The 26171-nt window shown below is 39.3% G+C and overlaps 1 protein-coding gene across 1 annotated transcript in view; it reads left to right on the top strand.

Moving 5' to 3' along the window:
* The first annotated feature begins 2947 nt into the window (after positions 1 to 2947).
* Positions 2948 to 26171, top strand: part of PRKN (parkin RBR E3 ubiquitin protein ligase) — a 678545-nt gene continuing 655321 nt past the window's right edge. Inside the window, exon 1 of the mRNA XM_042478458.1 lies at positions 2948 to 3008. Coding sequence (XP_042334392.1) covers positions 2963 to 3008 — 46 coding nt within the window. The 5' untranslated portion in view covers positions 2948 to 2962. The remainder of the gene's footprint in view (positions 3009 to 26171) is intronic.

Consider the following 26171-nt stretch of genomic DNA (forward strand, 5'->3'; position numbering starts at 1 on the left):
TATTATTATTATTATTATTATTATTATTATTATTATTATTATTATTATTAGACCTTGGCATCACCATGGGAGAGGTGCAGAGTTGGATCCCATGTATTCCTTCATAGCAGAAGGGGGTTGGACTGGATGGTCCTTGAGGGTCCCTTCTAGCATTTCTTGTTGAGGCTGGGCTTTTTCCCCCTTTTGTGTGTGTGCCTTCAGGGGGTTTTTAAGCATAGGAATGTTGTTTAAACCTCTGCCAAACTTCCTTTTGAGATGGTAATTGAGTTTGAAATGCAAAGTAATTAGCATAATTATTCGCCTTGTCTTTTATTGTCATTCAGAGAGAAATCTGTGAAAAATATTTCGCTGGCTGCTGAAAAGGAGAGAAATAATCACCATTTGGAAGGGAGAATTGTGGGAAGAATATTTTTTTAAAAAATTCTCCTCAAAGTTTCTCTGACCGAGAAGAAAAACATGGGTTTCTCCAATCACTACTTTCTGGTAGTAACATGTTAAACAAAAACTTCTCTCAAGTGTCTGCTGCCTTAGTGTGAAAATAACACCCATCACACTCGACAAATTAGCATGCAATAATAATTACAAGAGCCAGAGTCCTCTAGCGAGTTAAAAGTAATGTTATCTAGGTTTTGTTTTTTTTACATAGTGAGAATTACTTTTCAAAATAGTAAGCATAAGATTAACTACTGGGAGAACTTATGTATGTCATGGTAACTAATACCTATTTTTTTTTTAAAAAAAAATCTCTGTTGCATATTAGCTATTGTTAGCTATGTAGAGCAGCGGTTCCCAACCTTTGTTGGGCCGCGACCCCCTATTGCAGTCAAAAGTCCCGCCCGCGGCCTCCCTGATTGGTTGGGAGGCCAGGAAGGGATGGGACTTTCGGCTGCCTACGAGCCCCAGCAGCCTTTGCGGCCGGTAGTTTTGCCCCTTCCTGACCTCCCAACCAATCAGGGAGACCACCGGCGAAGAAGGGGCAGGACTTCCAGCTGCAAAGGCCGCTGAGGCTTGCAGTCCCAAGGGGAAGAGGAGGAGGCGACCCCGTCCCTATCCCCTTCTCCTCACGGGTGCCTTCGCCGGCACCCGCAGAGTGAAGACGAGGAGGAGGCCCCATCCCTGTCCCCTTCTCCTTGTGGGTGCTGGCACTGGGGAAAAAGGGAGGAGGGGGAGGCAGGAGGGAATCCCAACCTGGCGACCCCTGAGAAAGGGTCGAGTGACCCCAGGTTGAGAACCCCTGATGTAGAGGAAGGAAAAAGTTTTCTAACCTTGAAATAAAGGCATGACCACATTTCTCATTTTTGTAACATTTGAATATTCGCTCTATCAAGAATGGCTTGTGTTTTTATTACTGAAAGCAAAATCTTTTTTTTGGGTTTTTTTTTTTGGAGGGGGCCGAAACTTGGCTGAAATAGCATAGTGGATTCCTTTACCCCACTTAAAACCAGAAAATTAAATCTCAACTACTCATCAAATTGATTAATTATGGAGCAAGCAGTACAAGTTTCTCAAGAACATATGATCTTAATGAGAATGATACAAATGTCATTCTCTCAAAGAGTGGGTAGTGTGTGCATCTGTAACACAATGGGAGACATTTTCTATTTTATTTTTTTAAATTGGATGCTGTGACTCATTTTGCAGACTTCCAGGTTGGTATTAGCACTAGTTGTTATTTGTCAAGGCAGCTCCACCAAGTTTACAGGCAGATAGCTAGACCTCTGCTTTGAACATTGGGTCAGGAGTCCTATATGGCTGTATGATCAGGAAATAGCAAAAGGCTGTAGAACATTTGGCTTCATAGCATATGGCAGCTTCTTACCTTGCCATTGAAGGCAACTCCTATCTAAATCAGAGGTGGGATTAGGAAAGGAGAGGATACAATGAGATACCAATGATTAATCCTTTTAGAAAAGATTAATCAGAGTAGTGAAATAGCTATAGATATATATTTTTAACATACAAAAATGATATTGTAAAACAAATGCTTATATTCCTTCCGAACAATGCTTCCAGAGATGTATCACAGTATTTAGCATTCTTGCAAAGACTTTTTAAAAATGCTTGATGTAGATCCACAAATTACCAAGTTTTATGAACTAAATCTACTGCAATTCTCATAACATTGGAATCAAACTAAATATAAGTATATGGTATGCATAAAGGTGAAAATAATTTTTCCTGTCTTGGTCTTTAGATTTTTTGTGGGGTATTTGGGCTATGTGGCCATGTTCTAGAAGAGTTTCTTCCCGACGTTTCACCAGCATCTGTGGCTGGCATCTTCAGAGAATGCTTGCCTGGAAAGGAGTTGGGTATATATATACTGTGTGACCCTGGGAAGGCAGGAGTGATTTGCATGTTGATTATTCTGTTGCTAATGGCAGGCCTCGGGGTGGGAGGGTATGCAAAAGAGGATTAGTGTCTGCTTGATTAGTGCTCATTGTCTGCTGGGAAACACAGTATATATATATACCCAACTCCTTTCCAGGCAAGCATTCTCTGAACATACCAGCCACAGATGCTGGCGAAACATCAAGAAGAAACTCTTCTAGAACATGGCCACATAGCCTGAAAAACCCACAAAAAACTATGGATGCTGGCCATGAAAGCCTTCAACTCCACAGTGGTCTTTAGACTTGATGCATTAAACAGCATCTTGAGCAAATGTGGATTTTCACCAACTATCCTGATACAAATGGGCATTGCAAGGGCAAAATTAGACTTTAGACAACACATCTGGGATATAGAACTGCAGAACCACAGGAGTAAAGTCAGGAATATCCCAGTTTTAGGAAATTTGGAAATGACCTTTGCAAGGCCAGTTTATTTGTCCAGGCTAACAGTGCTCAAATTTAGGGCAGCCTTTACTGCAGCCCACTTTAACGTTCTTCCCTCAGCAGTTTTGGAAGGGAAATATAAGAAGCTCCATTACGGGAAGCGGACATGCTCATGTTCTGACACCTCAATGGACTCACTCCAGCATATTGTGCTCTACTGCCCTTTCTACCAAGGTGTGTGCTCCTCTTTAATTCACCCAATTCTACAAAAATTTCCAGGTCAAACAGCTAATTATTATTTGATACTATTGCTTGAGGATGCAGATCCACAAATTACCAAGTATATGGCTCGATTTTGTGCTGTCACCATTGCTACACTCAAACAAATTATTAAAGATCAGTCTGGTGGTTAAATGATGGAATGAGATGTTAAAGGATCATTTCCTTTATGTCTCCTTTTATCTTGGTGTGCAATGCTCTTTGTTTACATGCACATTTGGATTTTAATTTGATTTTTACAATTTTATGTAAGAATGTTTATTGATAATGTTTATATAATGTTTATCGATAATATTTATTGATAAAGTTTATATAACTTTGGGATACTTTGGTCAAAGACCGTAAATGAATGAATGACTTGATGCATCAGCATGAAATCATAGTGATACCACAAAGTAAATATGTTGTGATAACCTAGTCCTAGTAATGTTGCTTGAAAAACGGTTGCTCCAACCAGTCTCTTAAATTGCAGAGGTCATAGTGGAAAAGGTATCACCTCACAGGAAGTACTGTAACACTGCACCATATTTTATTTGAAAGAACAACAACCAAAAAAATAGTATGAAAACATATTTTATCTGATAATCTTACAAAAATCAGTCATTGATTCCATTCCTCGCAGTATAAATGTCAAATGTTTCAATGGAAGCGCCAAAAATTGGGCCTTGAGAAGGTTTTCATATCCAAGCCAGACAATCTGCTTTGATAACATGACATTCTACTGTTACTACAAGGATATTTACTATTACAGGAGGATGTGATGGAGAAATATTGATTTCTTGTCTGACACTTCTTTCTGTCTTCAGTTCCAGTTCTGGATTTTTTGTGTTCATAACAATTAGGAGACCATGAAAGCTTACATTTCCATATTGCCTCTGGGCTTCCACATTTCTGTAACAGGACAGTGTAACTTCAGGATTACTATTTTGAAGTCTTCAGATAACGTGATCTGTTCTGGCTTCCTGGGTAGCTTCTGTTTAGCAATGTGAGTGGTAACATTAAGGGAAAATCAGGTAAGAAAGTATTACATCACTTTAGAAAGGCATGCACAGCATCTTTTAAGACTATGAAAATCCTATGGGTTTCTTGGTACAGTGGTACCTCGGGATACGAAATACCCAGGTTACGAAATTTTCGGGATACGAAAAAATCCCATAGGGAATCATTGTTCCGGGTTACGAATGTTTTTTCGGGTTACGAAAAAACTTTTGGTGCTTTTTTCGGCTTTTTCGCACGGAATCGCGGCTTTTCCCCATTAGCGCCTATGGCAATTCGGCTTACGAAGGCTTTTCGGGTTACGAAAGCGGCCGCGTTACGAATTAATTTCGTAACCCGAGGCACCACTGTATCACGTATCCCACAATTTGAAGAGACGGGTTCTTGGTCCCCTTCCTCCACACACCATTTATTTTAAAATGCATTTTTAATCTTGCTGACATTTAAATTGTGCTTCAGGGAAAGTATTAATAATCACAGTCCCATTGAACTGAGTAAGAGGGAGCATGTTCAGTCCTAAGAACCTTTGCCTCCGACAGACTCACCATGGAATCATATTGCACTCGTTTCATGTCTGAAAGATTTTTCTTTGCAACCATAATTGCTGGAAAGCCAATTAATTTTTATTACATAATTACCGTTATTCCCCCCCCCTTCCCAGTTCTAGTGAAACAGATAGGTCTTGTGTGGAACTGTACTTCTCCTTGTGTCAAACACTGTGTTTGGTTGTATTGCTTAGTTTTCAGAGCTCTTACTTTCAGTCAGACTTTACCATTTGCTCTTTGGATTTATGATGTGATTCTGGAGGTAGTTCTTGTTTTATGACATAAAGAGAGTGTGTGAAAACATTGCTCAAGGTGAGTAAGGAAGAATAGGTAATTATAATATACCAGTAAGGGACTGGCAGACAATTTTGTGTCATATTGGAAACTATAAGTAGTGGTTGTTCATTTAAATGTACAGAGTGCACAAAATAGCCATCTTAAGGGCAAATGAATGACGTAAGAGCAATATTATTTATTTTACTGCTTACTACTTTATCAGTTTACAATAGTACATTACTATATTATTTTTCTTTTTTTGTTTTTCAAATATATGTATGCATTTTATTTTGCTTTTATTACAATTGTGTAATGCAGGGTTTGATAGTTGAAGCAGAACATATCCCTTTTGGGTCAGACCAAGTGTCATCTAACCCAGCTTTCTGTTTCCAGTATTGATCAGCCAAATGACATTGAAAGATCCCCAAGCAACACAGTGAAGATGATGGATTTCAGTCCATTTATTATCTGAATTATCCATTATTGAAACATGCTTCCTTTGAACATGGAAGTTCTGTCATCCTATCATGATTGACCAGAGGGACTTCCATTGGCTTACCTGCAAGTAGGAGGAGCATGTTTATACATAGTAAGAAGGAGGAACATGTTTTTTATTTACATTTTTACATGTTGCCTTTCTGCCCACCAAGTTCACAAAGAAAATGCAGGTATTAAAAATAGGCACTGAGGTGTTGGTGGGATTTGTAGCACTTCATTTCAAAACTCTCCTCATCTCTGTGGGTCAAAAATATGAATCATAACACCACTGGGATTGTTGAAAGAAAAGGTTTATTGATTTCTCACTGGTGCAATCCTAGCTATGTCAAGTTGCAAAGGATGCTGAGCAGTAAAGATGGATAGGGCTACAGGGGAAAGTGTTATGGCAGCTGTGTGACTAGGTACAGTGGAAAATGGGCAGGTTTAGGAGTTGACAAGAAGAACAAAAGATTTCTAGGTGAGCAAGAGACGTGTTTGTGCAGTGGGGAGTTGTTACATTCCATACATTCCATTGCTTCTTGGAAGAAGTGCTTAGATCTGTTTATTATGATTTATGTTAAAATGTAGCGATAAAAAGTTTGTAAAATGCATCACTTTTTTGCATAATATCAAAATATATGTTGTGAATTTTGAATGTTGCCATTGAAATTGCTTTGGTACCTTCTGGTTAAATCCTGAAACTGCACCCTTGTGAGCTATAAGGTAACCCAAATGCCTCCAATGATGTGCCGTGAAGATTTTACAGGAGAGGCCAGAAAGGACAAATCCTTTGAATTGTGTATTCAGGTATTTTTGGACCCTATTCCATCACCGTGGCTTGGTGGTATTCCTTCGGCACTGTGGCATATAGACGCAGTGCTGGAGGAGCGCCATGACGTTGCGCACTGTGTCTTGGCACCCTGGGGGCGGAGTCGTGGCGTGCATCATGACTCCGCCCACAGACCAGCCTTAATGGCTGGTCTGAACAGGGCCTTAAACCATGAAATGAGAACCCACAGTGCTCAACTTATGCCACTTGTTTTTATCCATGTGAGTGCAGATATAGAATATTACTAATTTTGTTTCTGGAAAGTCTTCTTCCCTTTAAGTAAATCTGGATCTAAAAACACAATTTCTCTTTTTTTGAACTACTTATTGTTATTGTTAGAACTTCTCTTTTTTGGACTACTGCATCTGCCTGGTCTCTGTTTTTGGACTACTGCAGAGACCCAGCATGGCATAGTGGTTTGAGTTTTGGACAATGACTTGAGATCAGGGCTTGAATCCCAGCTCGGCCATGTAAACCTTAGACAAATCAAACTCTCATAGACTCAGAGAATGGCCATGGAAAAACCCCTCTGAAGAAACATGCCAAGAAAACCTCAGGATAGGTCTGCCTTGGGGTACCCATAAGTCAGAAATGACATGAAAACACACAACAAAAACATCATTTGCCTGGTCAATGGGGTAAACTATAGTGAGATTAAGAAAAGTGTTGTATGCTCTTTATTAGAAACAATACAGTTGCAGTTCTTTCTAATGCTTAATCCAGATGCCATCTAAAAATGTAACTTTCTACAAGATAATTTCTCTTTTTCTTCTACCTATTTCCTGTCATTCTTTTGTTTGGTTTTTTGTTTTAAAAAACGTTCCCTTGCTCCCATTCTAGAAAGAAAGTTCAACTAAAAATTTTCAAAACTTAAGCTCTAGTTGAGGATTCAGAATAGGATTGAACTGAACATGTGCAGAGGGGAAGCATGTCAGTCCCTCTCCACTGCTCTCGTCTTGTAAACGTCCTCCCCCTCAAAAAAATAGGGTTCTGGATTTTTGTTTTGTTTTTTATTTTATTTTATATACCATTATTCCAAAGATCATAGCGGTGAACAGCAAGTAAGGTAATTAGCAAGTAAGCTAATTTGCCCCCAACAGTCTGGGTACTCATTTTTAGCGACCTCGGAAGGATGCAAGCTTGAGTCAAGCTTGGGCCCTTTTGCTGGTCTTGAACTCGCAACATTGTGGTCTTGAGTGAATGGCTGCAGTACAGGCATTTAACCACTGCACCACCAGGGCTCCATGTGTAGCAGAGGCAGACATCTCACATATGGAAACCTGTTCTCTTTGCTTTAGCAACCTGTGAAGGTGCATTTCATAGGCATCAACTTCAAGAAAATGTGTTTTTGGATGTGTAATCAGCTTATATCAATAAATATACTTAGCTCATGTTTATATCCAATGTCAGGGGTGGACAACTGTGAGAAGTTAAGAGACTTCCTCCAGGAGATCTTGGAGGTTCATACCCCCATTGTATTCTCCCACCCCCCAAAAAACCTTTTTGCCCCAAAACAACCTCTATAAGGTTTGAGGAAATTTTTCACTATGTTTGCAGCTCCCCTGCATCCATTTTAGGCCCAGGGATGGCCTTTTTGATAACAGGAAGTGGGCAAAAGTAACTTCCTGCATTTCCTGTTTTTAAAAAGTCCTCTCCTGGGGGTCTTGGGGACCACAAAAATGTCTCTGGGGGCTGCTTGTGGCTCACATACTGTACTTTGCCCAGAGCAGTCCCATGTGCTTCTTTTCTCTCTCTCCTCCCACTCTTTTTTCTCATTTCTTCACAAATATGCTTTAAAAATCAAATAAACTATATGGAAGGCCAGGGACATTGCTAATGTGCTTGTTTTGATGTGTTCAACTAAAACCTATTCTGAACATTTGAATACCATATATACTTGACTATAACTTGACCGTGTGCAGTGGGCCCTTGGTATCCACTGGGGTTTGGTTCCAGGACCCCCTGTGGATACCATAATCTGTGGATGCTCAAGTCCCATTAAATACAGTGGCATAGTAAAAGGGTGCCCCTTATATAAAATAGCAAAATCAAGGTTTGCTTATTGAAATTTGTATATTTTAAAAATGTTTTCATACCATGGATTCTTGAATCCATGGATAAAAAATCCATGGATATGGAGGGCTCACTGTATAAGTCAAGGACAGGTTTTGGGGGCCAAAATTTGGGATGTTGATATGACCCGTGGCTAAATCAGGGGTTAAACTTAGAGGCATGTAACAAAGGATGTAAAGGATGAAGGAAAGTTAAACGTTGCAAAACAACTTAGAAAATTCCAGCCCGCATTACTGTTTGACTGGTGCTTCTTTTGGGGGTGCTTGGGACTGTACTCTTGCCTTTTGTCACTCCATTCAGAGAAGGAGATGGTTTATATATGTATGTATATATATAGTACAGTACTTACATTGATGGATACGTCAACCTAGGTTTTTGGGTCAATTGTTTACTAAAAATTCCAGACTTATACATGAATACATACAATGAGTTCTTAACATTTACAACAGTCAATTTTTCTTTGCTATTATCAAAGGTCGCCCCAGTATTATACATATTTGACTTAACTAATTCTCTCTTGCTTGTCTCACTTTCCTTTCACTGCCTGCCTGTATGTGTTTTTCCACATTTGTGGCAAGTTTGAGTCTGGATTATATTGGCCAGCTTCACCACAGTGAAGCTTGACTCTGAGTTGCTAGACTCTGTCCCAAACCCTGAATTGTTTTCCTCCTCCCGTTGTTGGGTGAATGTGCCAAATAAATGGTACAGTTTGCTTAATGAGCAGGAGAATGTTTGCCACTCTGATTTGTGTTCTTGTGATTTAGACAAGGAAGAAATCAATTGGCACCTTAAACAAAATAATACTGAAGACTGGTCTCTTGTAGTTAAGGGCTTATTCAGGAAGCAATAATAAGATCAGCCTTGAGGAAGGAGATCAAAAACCTGTCTAAAATACCTCCTTTTGATGCTTGCAAGCTTTCTGTTTAGTACAATATGTAAAATTACAAGGAAGGTTCAGAGCTTTTGATTAACCCATCACTGTTAAACATAATTATTTTGAATTTTTTATTTTATTTTTTTTAACCTAACAGCATGTAAGTTTCATTATTCGTGGGTTTTGTCTCAGACCCACAGCCATTATATGCCTATTGGAAAGAATGGGAAGAGTTCCGATCTTTTGTCAGATTCTAGTGTTAATAAGAACATTTTGATTATCATTAATGTCACCATGTATTTTTGCAATTTGTAAATAACACAGGGTGGTTTTTCATTTTTGGACATTTAATTTTTTGAATACTGATTTTGTGTTTGTTTCTGTGTTATAAAGAACATTTTGTATCATCTGTCTAGATGAGAGATGATGGATGGATAGTGCTGGCCACATGGTGTTTTTCCCATCTCTCGCTCTCTTCCAGTTAAGGATCTAAAGTGTGTCTCTTTATGAATGGCCTTAGTGCAACAGTAAATCAGTTTTAACTAAAAGCATTTTTAAAATACAATTTTATGCACCATAAATAGTGATTTGTGCCATACTGAATAAAGTTGTAGGTCTTTGGGCAGCAACAGAAAGTTGCATATTTTTTTGTAGCTTGTATTTTCTGTGATTGTGGGGCAGGGAAGAGAGAGAAGATATTTGAAGCTCTGTTTACAACTTGGCGTTGCTTCCAGCATAAAACTGTAATTGAATATAAAAGCATTTATTTTTCCGCCACAAAGTGTTTCTTATTCAGATAAACCTGTCAAGTTGAGGAAACGAGCAATAATCTTGGATTAAAAGCGCATGACCCAGAAATCTTTACAAGTAATCTTACAAAAGGCTTCCCTCATTGATTAGTGTTTTAAGACACTTATTTCCCCTGAATTTGCTTTCCTCAGAGAACAGTACAAAAGATTTCAGACTCCCAAGTTTATTTAACAGTCATGCCAATTCTAATTAGGTTGTCCTTGTATTCTCATCTTTATAAGACAAATGTTAAAACACAGGAAACAGGAATAGTGTGACACTCTAGATACTGCAACTCCCATTGTCCCTAACCATTGGGTTTGCTGGGGTTGGGTTGGTGACAGTTGCATTCTGACATCTTCTGGAAGGGCACTTGTTCCTCACCTCTGATCTGGATGCATATAATAAAATAATAAATAAATAAATAAAATTTTTATTTATATACCGCTTTTCTAAAAATCAAAGCGGTTAACAGCATGTGCATATACAGTATAAAACCATCAAAATACAAGCATCAAAAACACCAACTACAACAATGAAATCACATCTTCTCACTTCTCACTTATGTATATTCTCCTTTTATAGGTGCAAAATGGAGAGGCAATCCATTGGAGTATCTTAAGTAAGATTAGCACATAGGCCTTCTTTCAAGCTTGTATGGGTATGACACCAGTGGTAGAGTTTTGTATCACTGAAGCAAAGGGAGCTTTCCTAAATGTTTTGATAAGGTGGGCTACTGTTCAGTACTTTTCAAATATTCTTTAAAAGGCCACCACTGCTGCATGAAATTGCATTTTTTGTTCTGGGTCATGCTAGATTTTTAATGCAGACACTCTGAAGTGCTAAATAATATTTTTGTTATGCTTAGTCAACAGTCACTGAGTATTCACTCATCAAGGGAGCTGTATTGCTGCAGGCTGAGAAAATAATAGGTCTTTCTAAAATAGTATAATCAAAGACTATTCCTGCATTTTAAAAAAAGGAGAAGAAAGAAAAATCCTTACTCTTTTCAATAGGATTTTTTTTCACCCATTTCAGCAAAGATGATTGGAAATCTAGCTGATAATTCAAGTACAGAAATATGGCTTTTTTTTTTTTTTTTTTACAAAATAAATAAATAAATAAATAAATTTTATGTGGAAAGTTTGGTCCTTTCAGCTTCTTATAGTAGGATCAAATTCATTTTGGGCTCAGCCATACTATTGTCATGAATTTTGTAAATAAAATTTTTTTTAAAAAAAGACAAACTAGTTTCAGAGGCCAGCAATTGAAATAAAATAATGACGCAGGGAAATGAGTTTAACAATTCTTCTTTCTGCCAATTGTCTGCTATAATATTGTAGGTAGGGGGATTTTTACTATAAATCATCCTCCCGAAACTGCTTTTCATCCTTCAGAAGGAAAATGAAGACCCCCATATCTTTTCTGTCACAGGTAGGGATGCATATCCCGCCTGCAGGCAGGGCAGTCCTGTTTTTCACGGTACCGGCCCGGCCCCGGTCCGGTTACTGCCAATTCACACCTCTTCCTCCTCCTCCTCTGCCTCCGCCTTGGCGCGCTCCTCCTCCGCGCACTCCAGCAACAGGCAGGCAGCCACCTCTGCCTCCTCCTCCTCCTCCTCTGCCTCCACCCGAGCTGCTTCTATAGCCAGCGAGTACACACTGCTGCCAGCCGGGGCCAAGGCAAAGGTCCGGCGCGGTCGCACAGAAGCGCGCGGAGGAGGAGGTGGGTGGCTGCCTGCCTGCTGCCAGTGCGCGCGGAGGGGGAGCACGCCAAGGCAGAGGAGGAGGAGGAGGAGGAGGCGGAGGTGGCTGCCTGCCTTGGCGCGCTCCCCCTCTGCACGCACCGGCAGCAGGCAGGCAGCCACCCACCTCCTCCTCTGTCTCCACGTGCTTCTGCGTGACCGCACCAGCCGCTTGCCTTGGCCCCAGCCAGCGGCAACGGGCAGTCACCCCTGCTTGCGCGCTTGCGCGTGGGGCTATAGAGGCAACTCGGGCCCTTGACGCTGGCCGGCCAATGGCAGAACAGCGGGGGTGGGGCTGTTTCCATCTGCCATCTGTCTAGGAATAATGCCAAAATGTCCTCCATTTTGATAATGCCTAAGAAACATGCATTTATATTAACATTTTTAAAAAAATCATCAAATTTTTTCGCATGTCCTCCATTTTAAAAAAATGTGTCCTACATTTGAAAATGTTATCCTACATTTGTCCCGGTTTGGAGGTCCTGACTTATGGCAACCCTAGTCACAGGTGGGATAGCTGCAAATAGGGTTAGGTTATGAGCTTCTGCAGAAACTCATCTTTTAGTCGTTTTGTGCTGGAATTCCTTTGTGTAATCAAAGAGACCCAGCATGGTGCAGTGATCAATGTTAGACTTTGACTCTGGAGAACATTTAGCCATGAAACCCACTGGGTGACCCTGGACAAGTCACACTCCCTCAGTTTCAGAGGATGGCAATTGCAAACCCCATCTGAAGTAACTGAGGAGGTGGCCTGCTAGTGAGAAAGCAGAGCAGCCATTTCTTGAAGGGTCAGTCAGCTCCAGAGTCAGATACTAATGCTGGAAAGATGGCAACTTAGGCCCGTTACAGATTGGCATAAAGTACGGACTGGGTCAGTACTAGGGTTAGAAAGGGGCATCTAAATTAACAACTTATACAATAGAAAGTTAGATTCCTTCTTACGTTACATCTACAGTTATTTGTGTGATGAAAAAGAAAATAATATTTGGAGGATGAAAGAATCAAGCCTTATAAGCACATCTTTTAGCATTTGAGAAGGTACTTAACAATATTGTTAACAGCATTAGAAAATCAAATATGTTCCTTTGTCATCTTCAGCCTGTTAGAGGCCTATAAATGTAGATTTTGTTACAATGTATAACCGGCCTTTGGACTTCTTAGGTTTCGCCAAGAAGTTATCAGAATTGAGCAATTGAGCAACAAACCAAGAAAACACTTAAGTAAAAAGAGATAGAAATGTTCCTAATATAGACTTATCACCTTAAGTGGTGTTTATTCAGAGGAAATGTGCTTTCAGGAGGCATTTTCCAGTCCAGTTAGTGAGAAGCTTCTTTCATTTTTCTTCACCTTTTTTTTTTCTTTTCCTTGGACTAGCTCCATTTTGTACTCAGCAAATAAGGCACCATCTATTGGGTAATAGTGATAATGATCTGACATTTATTTAGAGCATTTTATCCAATTGGTTCCCAAATGGCTTTATAAACTGTCCCAACTGATTCTGCTAATTGTGTACAGTATATAAGAAGCACTTTACTCAGCATTAAAATGTAAGTACTGATGGATCAGTTAAGAGTCTGGATTATTTTCTCTCTGTAGCTTTAACCTAGTTGCTATGTTGTCAAACTCATAACATGATTGTTGTTTTTTCTGCTCCAAAGGAGAAGTAGATATAGACTACAGAGAATTATAGCTGGAAAGCCAGTTCTCCAAACATGATTGATAGATTACAATGGAATTTCTGGAATTCTGTTTGAGGTTTTGCCTGATACCTTCTGGAAGGTTCTATGAGCAGAGAAGCGGGCAAAATGTGGCCCTCCAAATGCTGTTGGATTGTGACTCCAGGAATTCCTCACCACTAGCTAGCTGTGCTGTCTAGGCCTGATGCAAAATGCAGTACTCCAACATTTGGAGGTCTGCACTTCACCCACCCTGCTCTGGAGGCCTCCCATTTGTAATAGGACTATAGGTATCTTCATGTGCAGGCAGGGTTACTAGGCACTTCAGCTTGTAGCTTGTTCAGTTGCACTTGTTCTAGGGCAGTAGTCTCCAAACTGTTCTCTTTAAGGGATTTTGGACTTCGGATCCCAGAACCCCAGATTATTGGCCAACATGGCTGAGGCTGAAGTCCAAAATCTCTTAAAGTGCACAGTTTGGGGACCACTGTTCTAGGGGATGGGTGCCTGTCTGTTTGGATGATCAAATGTTCCTTATGTTGGATATCAGTCTTAGTTGCCCTAGAGAGGGTATGGATCGCTTCATAGGCCAATAAATACACTAATCTATATGAACAACCATCTCAAGAAAAACATTGGGGTACCCCATCCAACTGTAACCACTATGAATATTAGATACACAACTAGATTTCAAGTCAGACCATGCCAAACATTTAATCTACATGGGAGGAAAATCCATCTAGACATTTTAGGATGATTCAATAACAAACAGACAAACAGGCAGAAACATAAATTCGTTTATTTAGATAGATAGAGACAGAAAGAGAGACAGACAGGGAGATTCAAAAATCCAGCTAAAATTAGAATTTCTTTCAGCGACAAGTAAAACAAGTGGTAGACAGTGCATGTAAAACACTGTACTAGTGAGGTGTCAGTATGGTGCCTGGGAGATGGAGGGAATGTGTTGGCAGCATGGCACGTCAGGTTTTCATGTTTGGGGAAATGATGTGGGAATTATGTTCTTATTTGCAAGAAATAAATTTAGTGGAATTCATTTTACTATATTTTAGCTTGTTTTGTAATTTAGTTTGTTTAAAATTGAGTTTATCATTTGAAAGCTGTTATTGAATGCCCGCATTGCCCTATTTTCTGGACAACCTTTTTCCAATGTATGTATAAGAGAGAATTTGCTGGAAGTTTATATAAAACTGTCTTGTCAACATGTAAGATCCATATCTTCAGCTCAATAACATGCTGTGAAACAATGTTATGGGAGCATGAGACACTGGATAGTCTTGGATTGCGGAACCTGTAGCCCTCCAGTTCCCATCAGCCCCTTCCAGCCTGGTTAATGGTGAGGGATGTTGTGAGAAGCAATTCATCAGCATCAAAAGATCACAATTTCTCTGATCCAAGTCTGGAGAGCATATATTATTTGTGCATTGAAAACAAGTAAGATTTGCTTATTGGTAAGTCCTTATTGTGAAAGGAATTATTATTTTGGAAAGTTGTATTATTTACTGGACAGACCTTGGAAAACTTCTGTATGGAACAAATCGAAATGGCACACTTAACAATTTTGCAAATGCATGTTATTTACATAATCCTTTTCACAATGATATACATAATGTTGTCATGATCTGTTTGGGTTTAGTATTAATTAAAAAACCAATTTGTCTTCTAATGGACCTTAAAAGCTCTCAGAGTTCCATTTCCTCCTGTCTTTGTTTACAGATTATGACCCAAGAGGCTGTTGATAATGCCTCTTGCATTCATATAGGTGGACTGCTCAAAAACCTGTCAGATGTTCACTAATCAAAACTGTATTTATCTGTACTTACTTTAAAACTGCTGTTATTGAAAAATTGGCATCATGCCTCAAAGGTCCATGGAGATTTCATCTCTTCCATATTTTTGTGGAGGACAATTTTAAAAACCAAATAAGATGTGGACATCTTATTGTCAAAAAGGTACTTGTTTTTCACTGAGAAGCTTCCTGCACTTCTGATTTATCACTTTAGTACCAACAGGGAGCTATTCTGGGGCTTGCCTCACATGTCTTGTATTATGCTTTCAATTGTACAGCAACAAGTTTCTTCTGGAATTTAGATGAAGAAAGAGGTTTTGAGCAAGCAAGGCTGGGTTTCCATGATAGCTTGTATACATCAAATGCCTAATGCCCTGATGCAAATGAGGGAGAGCCAGTTGGTGGATTTCCACTTGGCAGATCCAGATTCCAGTTCCCAAGGAGGCATGAAACTCACTGGGGCCTTGGGCCAATCTGTCTCTCTCAGTGTGGCCTGCCTTACAGGGCTGTTGTAGGCTTCATTGAAAGTCATTGGAGGAAAAGTAGGCTATATATGTAAATAATAGCACTGTGTTTGTGTGTGTGTGTGTGTGTGTGTTTGTGCATGTGTGTCTACTTGATGGTCATCTGTCGGGGATGCTTTGATTGAGAATTCCTGCATGGCAGGGGTTGGACTGGATGGCCCTTTTGGTCTCATCCAACCTTACTAGTCTATGATTCTATGCATACTTGTGCAATCCTCATAATGTGATGTGGTTAACTGACTTGTACAACTGTACTGTCAGGTTGTCTATGATACGTATGCCAGATCCCCATCCCCAAGAGGGATTAAGTATAAGATCCCATCCCACTTTATATTTGCCCTTGGAAGTTATACTCCATTTATCTGGTGAAGGTTTGTACCACATGGTCTAAATACCCTAAAAGCAGTAGATCCCATCTGATCTTGGAAGCTAAACAGGGTCAGCCTAGGGTTGCCATGTCAGGACATCCAAACCGGGACAAATGTAGGACAAATTTTACCTCAGATGTAGGACATATTTTTTAAAATGGAGGACATGCAAAAAAAATTTGATGCTTTTAAAAAAATGTTAATATAAATGCATGTTTCTTAGGCATGATCAAAATGGAGGACATTTTGGCATTATTCCTAGACAGATGGCAGAAACGTACTTCCCTTTCTGGCCACCCCACCCCCCATTCCAAAACACACACGACAGCACATTTGGGCATTGAACATGTCTTTATTTAACATGGCCTCTTGCATATTTCAGAGGCTTATTGCATAACCAAACTCTTTGGGTTTCTCACTGAACATGGGTTCACATGGCTATGCATATTGAACATGTCAAGGTGGTTTAGCAAGAAGTGGATTTGCCCCTGGTTTCAGGTGTCTTGCACCAACTATACTTCTCAGAAGTGTCTACCATGAGTTTGCAAAAATCAGAGCAACTTACATTGGCCATGCCTCAGAAGCTGGCTGATATTAATATCATCATCATCATCATCATCATCATCATCATCATCATCATCATCATCATCATCATCATCATCATCATCATCACAATCATTGTTAAAAGAAGACAGACCTGTTAGCATTAAAAGCACTGGAAATACACAGAAATGCACTTTGGAAAGTCACACTGTCTCACCTTCAGAAAGAGTGAGTGCATGCTTCAGAAGCTGACTGATATCATCATCATCATCATCATCATCATCATCATCATCATCATCATCATCATCATTGTTAAAACAAGGCAGACCTGTTAGCATTAAAAGCACTGAAAATAAAGGCAGACTTGTATACACTGGAATGGAAATGGCCCTCCTCCTCCTCCTCCTCCTCCTCCACCCCCTCCTGCTGCTACTACTCTTCCTCCTCCTCCTCCTCCTCCTCCTCCTCCTCCTCCTCCTCCTCCTCCTCCTGCTTCTCTTCCTCCTCTTCCTCTTCCTGCTACTCTTCCTCCTCCTCCTCTTCTTGCTGCTACTCTTCCTCCTCCTCCTGCTACTCTTCCTCCTCCTCCTCCTCCTGCTACTCTTCCTCCTCTTCCTCCTGCTCCTCCTGCCGCTGCTGCCTCGCCGGGCCTGGGGCGTCCCACGTGGGGAGCAAATAGAGGAGGAGCTCCTCCTCTTGATGCTGGCTGGCCAGTGGGGGCAGACTGGAGCTCCAAAAGCCCTGCCCCTTGCCAGCAGCCATTGGCCAGGCAGCCCCAGGAGGAGAAACTCCTCCTGCTTAGCCCTGCGTGTGGCCCTGCAAGAGTGCACAGGGCAACAGGAAGTGCTGCCGGGTGGCAAAGGCCACGCGCGGTGGCTCTGTAGCGGTGGCGGCGCACAGTGCATGCGGTGGCATGTAGTGCACGCAGAGTGTGCAGCGCAGTGCACACAGCACAGCACAACAGCCTCAAGAATGGCTACACGCAATGGCCGGTGCAGCAGCCACTATAGCCTCCTGCAGCAGCGGCCGACCCGGGGAAAACCTGGGTCCGTCAACAAACTGGGACGGGATGACCCCGACCGGTTCAAAAGCGGGATTGTCCCGCCCCCAAGCAGGTCCTGGCAACCCTAGGTCAGCCCCATTTAGTATTTGGATGGGAGATCACCAACAAATACCAGATGCTCCAGACTATATTTCAGAGGAAGGAACTGACAAAGTATCCCTACTCTAAGAAAACACTATGAAACTCATGGGGTTGCCATAAGTTGACAGGATACTTGAAGGGACATATTCATCAAGGTGTCACAAAATGTTATCTCTCTCTCTCTTTTTTAGCTTTGTTTTCTGTTGCCTCCTCCACTGGCCTCAACTTAGAATTTTAGTTTTTTCTAGGCATGGACTTGTCTTTTATTTCATCACTCTGTAAAACTAAGTGTACATTGGTTAGTTCCAAGGATAAACATAGAAGTGTCTGTTTTGTCTACTAAGAGTGCATCCAGATCGATTTAAAAGGCCAGGAAGTCCCATATTTTATTCCTGTTCTATCCTATTTTGTTTTGGAGATCCATACACATTTTACTTATCCTGGAATATTTTCTGTCACCTCCTGGTATGATCAGAGACTTTTCCTACTATTTCCCCAGGTCAGTTTATTTTAACCCAGTGTAAAATTTGAAAGAACAGGGGGAAAAATCTGGGATTTTTCTATCAGTCTGGATGTGCCCTAAGTGGTTTATTTTAACATGGTTTTTCATGGGTCTCAGTTCATTTCAGATGCATTTTTCAATGCGATATCTATGTAGGCTCATGCTAGAATAAACCAGTTAGGTTCTAAGGTACTACTGGAATATATAACTCCCTTGTTGAACTAGCTTCATCAACTATTGATTTGTTTTTGGGCACAATTCAGAGTGCTGGTTATGACCTAAAAAGCTCTATATGGCTTAAATCCAGTCTAGATCCAGCCACGATCCAGTTTAAGATCCTCAAAGGAGGGCTTTTCTTCTGTCCCACCACATCCATGGGCCCACCTGGTGAGACTGGCTTCCTCGCTTTCCTTTCAATGGCAAGCAAAGGCATTGTTATTTAAATAGACATTTGATAGTTGTAATTGTAGGAAGTCTTTTTATGGTGTATGCATGTGCTGTATTTTTATCTTTAAGGTCGTGTTTTAAAAATGATTTTTAAAATCATCGGCATTTTAATATGATATCTTGTTTAAAGGTGTTTTGACTTTTTTTTGGTCATCAGATTATTTTTTTAGCTTTATCTTGTTTAAGCCTTGCAAGATGCCTTGGATTTCGTGCTGGAAAAAGCAATGTAGGTTGAGTCTCCTTCATCCCTTATGTATACACAATTTCTTTCATGCATAAAAGTATAAACATATTGAATAAGATGACATTTAAGCTATGTGTATAAGACTATGTGTTTATTTATGAAACATAAATGAATTTTCTGCTTAGACTTGGGTCCCCTCTCCAAGATATCTCATTATATATATATATATATATATATATATATATATATATATAATCCCAAAAATAGGAATTCCAAAATAAAATAAAAAATATCCAAAATGCAAAACACTTCTAGTCCCATTCATTTTGGATAAGGGAGACTCAACCTGTATATAAAATAAATTAACTAACTGACGAACTAGATAACAATACAACATTCTTTATGCCTTTTTATACTGGCATCGCCCCTAGCATGTGATGGGAGCATCAAAATGGTGGTGCCCTGTACACATGGGCACTGCATTTTGATGCGACGGACACTTAGTGTCTGCACATCCCGGCATCACAAATGCGCCGCAAGAAGAACCCGCTTTTTAAGGATTCTTTTTGCTGTGTGAGGGAGCTGCGCAGTTTGTCCGCTGCGGCTCCCTCGTGCAGCAAAACAAGGCATGGATAGACCTCCCTTTTTGGGCAGTCTGTATCCCGCCATGGTGAGCTCTTTCAATACTGTTATACTTCTTTGTTGCTGTATCATTTCATAGGATCAGGTCAATGTGGAACTATATAGATTTTATTGTTAAAAGACACATTTGGATCTTTATAGGTTCACAACAACAATAACAAAAATGAAATGGCATTCTTCCTATCCATCAAATTTAGTCTATTTTACATTGCAAAGTTTGTGCATGTTAAGTCACAAGCTTTGGGATATTTAGGAACTTGATTCATACTCTATAAAATTTAGATTTATACGGTGGAACAGCTTACAGAGCCATGCGCTATTATAATGCCATGGTAAGTTATTCAAAAAATTAAGATTGCATGGCAATGGCATATTAATTTTTTTGTGTTGATAAATTATAAAGTCTTGCTTAGATGGCAGTTTCTTCTTCTCCCCCTCCCCCATCCTAATACATTTTTAAAGCTATGCAAATTTGTGTTGCTGTCAGTTGTATTTCATGATACTATTACTTTCTGTCCTTTGGATGTCTGAGGCATATGGTTGACTGTGTATGGGTAAATGTGTACTATGTTTGTTTTTACTGCTTATCTCACCATGTGGCTTTCTCCTTTAAGAAGCAAATCAAGGTTTTTGAGGTTATAATTGTGCCTTTTCTTTTCAAAGACTACTCAGAACAGCTTGTTCTTGAGTGTAAAGTGTTCTGTCAAAGGATTTTTTGTCCCTTTTTCAGAATCTATTTGTTAAGGTAGGGATGGGCAACTATGTTCCCACAGGTATTTTTCTTCTTCTAAAGCTCTTGTCATTCTTTGCCATTGGCTAAAGTTACATGGAGATATAGGTCAAAAACATATCTCCTATTGCCTATTCCAATTGGCTCTCATAGCATTTCAGCATTGTAGGGTTCACTGTGGTCCTATAGGCAATGCAGTTCAGTGGGCTGCCAGTGCAGAATATCCACAGCTAATGTATCCTTGACAGCTAGTTCTGAGATACAGTAAAAACCAACAATGAAGGAGAGTCCACTACCTTCTGAGTAGCCCTTTCTGTTGCTGAACTATCCTTTCCATCAAGTTTTTCTTAATATTTAGTGAAAACCTCCATTTTTGTTATTCAGTCTGTTGGTTTTGTGTCATAAAGTATGGAGAGGATGAAAACAATCTGAATCAATCATGTATGTGCCATCCCTTCAGAGATCTGAAGATATCTGGCTATCATATCCCCCATCAAATTGTCTCTTCTCCAGGCATCACCCGCATCATCAGTGCAATAAACATTTACAGCTCAGACCTATGCATTTTCAGAATCTTTGAATATGTTGGTGGTGGGGTTGTGAGGGTCCCATGTCTATTTGCGCCAGCCCTACATTCAGTGCAGGAAATTCATAGCTAGAACGTTCTATACAGATAGCTGTCTACTACACTCTGCCTGAGATTCTCATAGAAGGAACAGCCTACAACCATTCTAGGTAATTGCTTCTATTGTTAAACTGTTCTTATCATTTTCTCAAAAATATGGTCCACTGAGTTCAGCTAGAATGATTTTTAGGGCAAAGTACTGTGTAAACTGACTTGGAAACAAGTTTTACTGACTGAAGGATTAGCTATAAGTCTGTAAAATGTCAGAAAACTCTGACCATTTAGCTTTCTTTTTGCTTTACTCACCCACCCAGCCCCCCTTCAAATTTGGCCAGGTGGCATCACACTGAAAACAAACTATTCTGTGAAGAAAAAAGCTACTTACCTTTTGTAATATATCTATTGGGTTTTTACAGAATAAGTGTTAAATATCTTGAACGCACCTGTTCCTGGCAGAATGGGGTTACTGTGTCCCAGCAACATCTGAGTAATGTAAACAGGATTATTATGCTGTTTTCCCATCCCTTTGTCATCTACTAGTTGAAAATATTCGACAAAGATGAATATTCTGCTGGGAGTGTTACATATTATGCAAATATGGCCCTTTTTATTTTGCTAAAGTATTAAATCATTGAACAACAATTCTTCTAAGTTTGTTGAGCAGCAAAAAATCCACGTACTGTTTTGTGGTACTAAAAGCACAGTAACTCCATTCTGAAAGCAATATTAAATTGCATAATAGATAGTGGTAAATAAGTTGAAAATAGATACTAGCATTGCTAATTTGAGGGGTTGAAATTATTTTGTCAATGTATTTTATTTCTAACAATAGTTGCCATTGTTTTGGGGTCAATGCCCACGTCTGACATTCCAGAACCAGAACTGTCTGAAAAACTGTACCTACAAAGGGAGGTGTGTCCAGAAGCAAAGGAGGCAGAACTATAACTTAGTTCTTTTCTAAACCATAATTTCACTAAAGTTCCTTTACTTATCTATTATCATCAGAGTTTGAAAAGATACTTCTACTGTTAGTCATTACAGTGGTACCTCGGGATACGAAATACCCAGGTTACGAAATTTTCGGGATACGAAAAAATCCCATAGGAAATCATTGTTCCGGGTTACGAATGTTTTTTCGGGATACGAAGAAAATTTTTGGTGCTTTTTTCGGCTTTTTCACACGAAACGCGGCTTTTCCCCATTAGCGCCTATGGCAATTCGGCTTACGAAGGCTTTTCGGGTTACGAAAGCGGCCGCGGAACGAATTAATTTCGTAACCCGAGGCACCACTGTACTCAGTTTTCTACCTTAGTCATTACTGTTGCTTCTTGCTCATCTTTCCTTGTTGCTTATTACAGTACTCATTGTTTTTGACATTACTGTTTAGTTCCTTTTTAAAAAGTATCATTTGTGAGAGTAAAAGAGAAAAAAAGAAAGGCCTATAGAAAAAGGTTACCAAAATGCAGCATTCTGGGCATTTTAGCTCTCCCAAAGTAACAAGTAAACATTAGTTGTTACATGTGGAAACAATAATAGCTTTGTTAACTATTACATTAATTTGCAAATGGAACACAATTATGCTCTCATTACTCTCCCATGACACACTGCATTACGTATTTTTCTATGTAATGCATTAGTTCTGTGTTCTGATCATTAGTATCCCTATATAGCTAATAGTGTTAGTATTTATATTAGCATTGGCATTAGTATTTACTGCCATTTTCATCTATCATCATTATTAATTTTCTTAAATTAGTTCCATTTATCACTCATCCAAAACACAGATTTGAATTTATCTAATCCAACAACAACTTTGGTATTGCTATCAAATTAATCAAGTATCACAAGGAACAGCAGCACAGTCACCACCAATGTTTCCAAAACTGGTATGGCAAGAGTGCCTCAGAGTTATATCGAGCTCATGCTCAGGCTCTTACACTCTCTCAGTCTATCAATTATCCAGAATTCTGCAATCCAAATTAATCTAAAAACCAAAACATTTTTCATGGATAGCTGAGATAGTGATACCTTTGCTTTCTGATGGTTCAGTGTCAACACACTTTGTTTCAGGCACAAAACTGTAAAAATATTGTACAAAATCACCTTCAGGCTATTTGTATAAATGTATTTGAAACATAAATAAATTGTGTGTTTAGACTTTGTTCCCATCTCCAAGATGCCCCATTATGTATATATATGGAAATACAGATATTCTGAAATCAACACAAACAAAAAAACACCCTCCTCTAAATCCAAAACAATTCTGGGCCCAAGCATTTCCACTAAGTGAAACTCAATTTGTATGAAAATCTAACAGAGTTGATATCAGATCAGATGCTTAGATGAAAATTGGTGAAGATCAAAATGGTACGAGAAAGCTAAGTAGAATAAAAATGGTGGGAGCAGAGGAAAATAGAGATCGTGAATGGGAAGAGCAAGTACCAATGATCACAAAAATCTTGTTTTCATGATATATTAATATGATATAATATAATATATTTAGCTTGTCGAAAAAAAATATTGATTTAAGCCATATAACCTGTTGTGTTAATGCTATTTGTAAGTTGTCCTGAGATCTTTTTGATATAGGGCTGGGTGGAAATATTTTAATTAATAAATAGTGTGAATAATCCATGCCACCTTCATTGTTTGTTCACTCCGTAGCTGAGGCCTTATATAAGGTCCCTGTTGCCACTGAAGGGGATGGATGGGATGGGTGGGATTGACTTGCTGTTATTCTCAGCATATTGAGCCTATATATTGCTGATTACATAATTTAAAGTATCCCATCCTGACATGGCACATTCTTAATCTTTATAGGCGTTTCAGGATGAATCAATAGTGTTAATGTATTTCCTGTTTTAATGCAAGTTAATAAATATAGATCTTTGACATCTTGTATGCATGGAATCCTAGGGCCCCAGCGCTTCCTTTTTAGAAGCAGTGCTTTTAATGTTCACAAGGAAATTAATCAAAACCTTGCAGATTTTCATTTCAGTATACTGATTTTCTAAAGTAAGGATTAATTTTATAAAAGCAGAATGTGGTGCTTTAAAAATAGCTTGGACTAGTCATGAATGGGTATGGAGGCAATATGTAAAGGATGCTGACATTTACAATGTATCGTCTCTCACTTTGGAACAGCAACTGTTTGGTAGCACATATTGTTTATCATATACCGCTTTCAGCAAACAGCTCATGTCACATAATGTAACATGGCAAAAGTATCCTTAGGCTATTTTTCAGGATGGTGGACTTTGCATCTAAATCACTTCTTAAGAGTTTGCTCCTTAAAGGAATCCTATTATTTGCTTATGAGGAGGATAACTGACAAAGATGTGGCATATAGACTTTTAAAAAAAGAATTGCTGCAGGGAAGACAGTGGCAGGTCGAACTATGAAAAGCTCACAAGGGACAGCTATCTTTGAGATGTGGAAAATCTTTAAGCTTTGCTCTAGCAGTCTTTCTTTAATGGTTCACAACAGAAGTCAAGCAGGCAGGATATCTCTTATGCTGACATCTAAGAACAGATTTTGGGGGGGGACCTGCAATAAGAAATTAAATGTACTTGAATATTTACTCTGTGTCCTAATTTACATAAACTGAAAGCCCAAGTAACTTTAAATAAGTCAGAGGTGTTATTCTGGATTTGTTTAGACTTTAAATTTTTTTTTAAAAGTCTTTTCATTAATCAAATACTACCTTAAGATAAAATTCTTAACATTAACCCGAAGCAGAAGGACCAAAAGGATCATGCTGGGACCACGCTGGCCGTGATTGTTCCAGTATTGTGGTGATTGCATGTGCCTGGTTTTGATCTAGGTTGCCGTCCTTAATTGGGCTGCCGGAAGGAACAGATTCTATTTGCTCCTCCTTGGCCCATTCTTGTTGCTCGGTGCAGCGTCAGCACAGCTTTAGGCTGTGTTTGAGGTATGTGTCAGGTAAACCGCACACCTCCAACGGAGCCTTAAGCTGGGTCATTTTGCCTGTGTGCTTTGGGCCATTATGATACTGTATTCTCAAAGAGCTGGAGAAAGGAAAAGAGTTTCATGAGTCCTTTTGAAGAGGTCCACCTACAGTGCTGTCTGAACGCATGTGATGCTACAAACAACAAGTTCAGGGATAGCTCTGTTGGCCAGTTAACAAAGTACAATAAGATCCAAAATCCACAAAACAGTGATACTTTTACTGAGCCTAAAATCCAAAAACAAATGTAGCCATGTTGGCCATAAGGAAAAAAAAATCCAAAATAATGCTTTTTATTTTTGGCCAGCCAAAATGGCATCTGAAAAACCTAACCCTAGGAGGGAGCTGATTATGTATGGAGATGAGAATATGGAGAAGTAATATAGCAGACATCTTTGAATATCTGAAAAATTGTTATTTAGAAGATGGAAAAAATTTCTTTTTGCTGCTTCTGAAGATGGGTCTTGAATCTTTGTATTCTAACTAAAAGAAAGGAAATTTTGACTAACCATTAGGAAAAACTTTCTGATGGCAAGAGCTGACTCCCTCAGAGGATGGTAGTTTCACTTGTGTTGAAGGTTTTGAAACAGATTGGATGGTCTATTATGCTTTGGCTTTGTAAATTCTTTGCAAAGCCATGCTTTGGCTATGAATTTCCTGCAGCTGTAGAGCTTGGTTTAGATGTCTCCTGGGATATTGTTTCCAACTCTGTAATTCGATTATTATATCGGCAAAATTGATATTTTTTATCCATCTCAGGGAAAAGTATCTTTCTAAGCAGAAAAGTGGTGTTCAAAAGTTCCAAAGATTGTTTTGCAACTCTAATCTTATATACTGACTCCCTTGGAATACCCTCATTTGATAAAAAAATAAAATAAAAGAATGAATAGGCTTCCCAGAAGTTTTTAGAAACAACAATTCATCTTTTAAAAAGGTCCAACAACAAATTCAGGGGTAGCCGTACATTGTTTTAATATAAAATACACATTTTTATTTCACAAACCACAACTATTTCTCGATTTGCTTTAAAAATGTTTTGGGGCATTTTGGGCAGTTTGTATGTTCATCTCCTCAAGTGTCATAGGGGCAGAAAATTAGACTGCATAGACATTAATGCTTTGTGCCACATGCTTGGACAACCTTCATGGTTTAAGCTAAAAAAAGAAGACAAAGTTTATTCTTCAGTAAGACCTTAAAAAGTGTTCACCAATCTTATGCAGGTTACAAGGAAATGCTGTGGTCTGTAAAGATTCCTAATTTCCAGACTGTCTGCTGAGCAGAAACAATGAATAGAGCTTTAGGAAGGTATTTTAAGCTGATTGAGAAAACAAAGGATGTGTGGCAAGAATTATGGCCTGA

Source organism: Sceloporus undulatus, chromosome 1, assembly GCF_019175285.1.
Source record: "Sceloporus undulatus isolate JIND9_A2432 ecotype Alabama chromosome 1, SceUnd_v1.1, whole genome shotgun sequence".
Lineage (NCBI taxonomy): Eukaryota > Metazoa > Chordata > Lepidosauria > Squamata > Phrynosomatidae > Sceloporus > Sceloporus undulatus.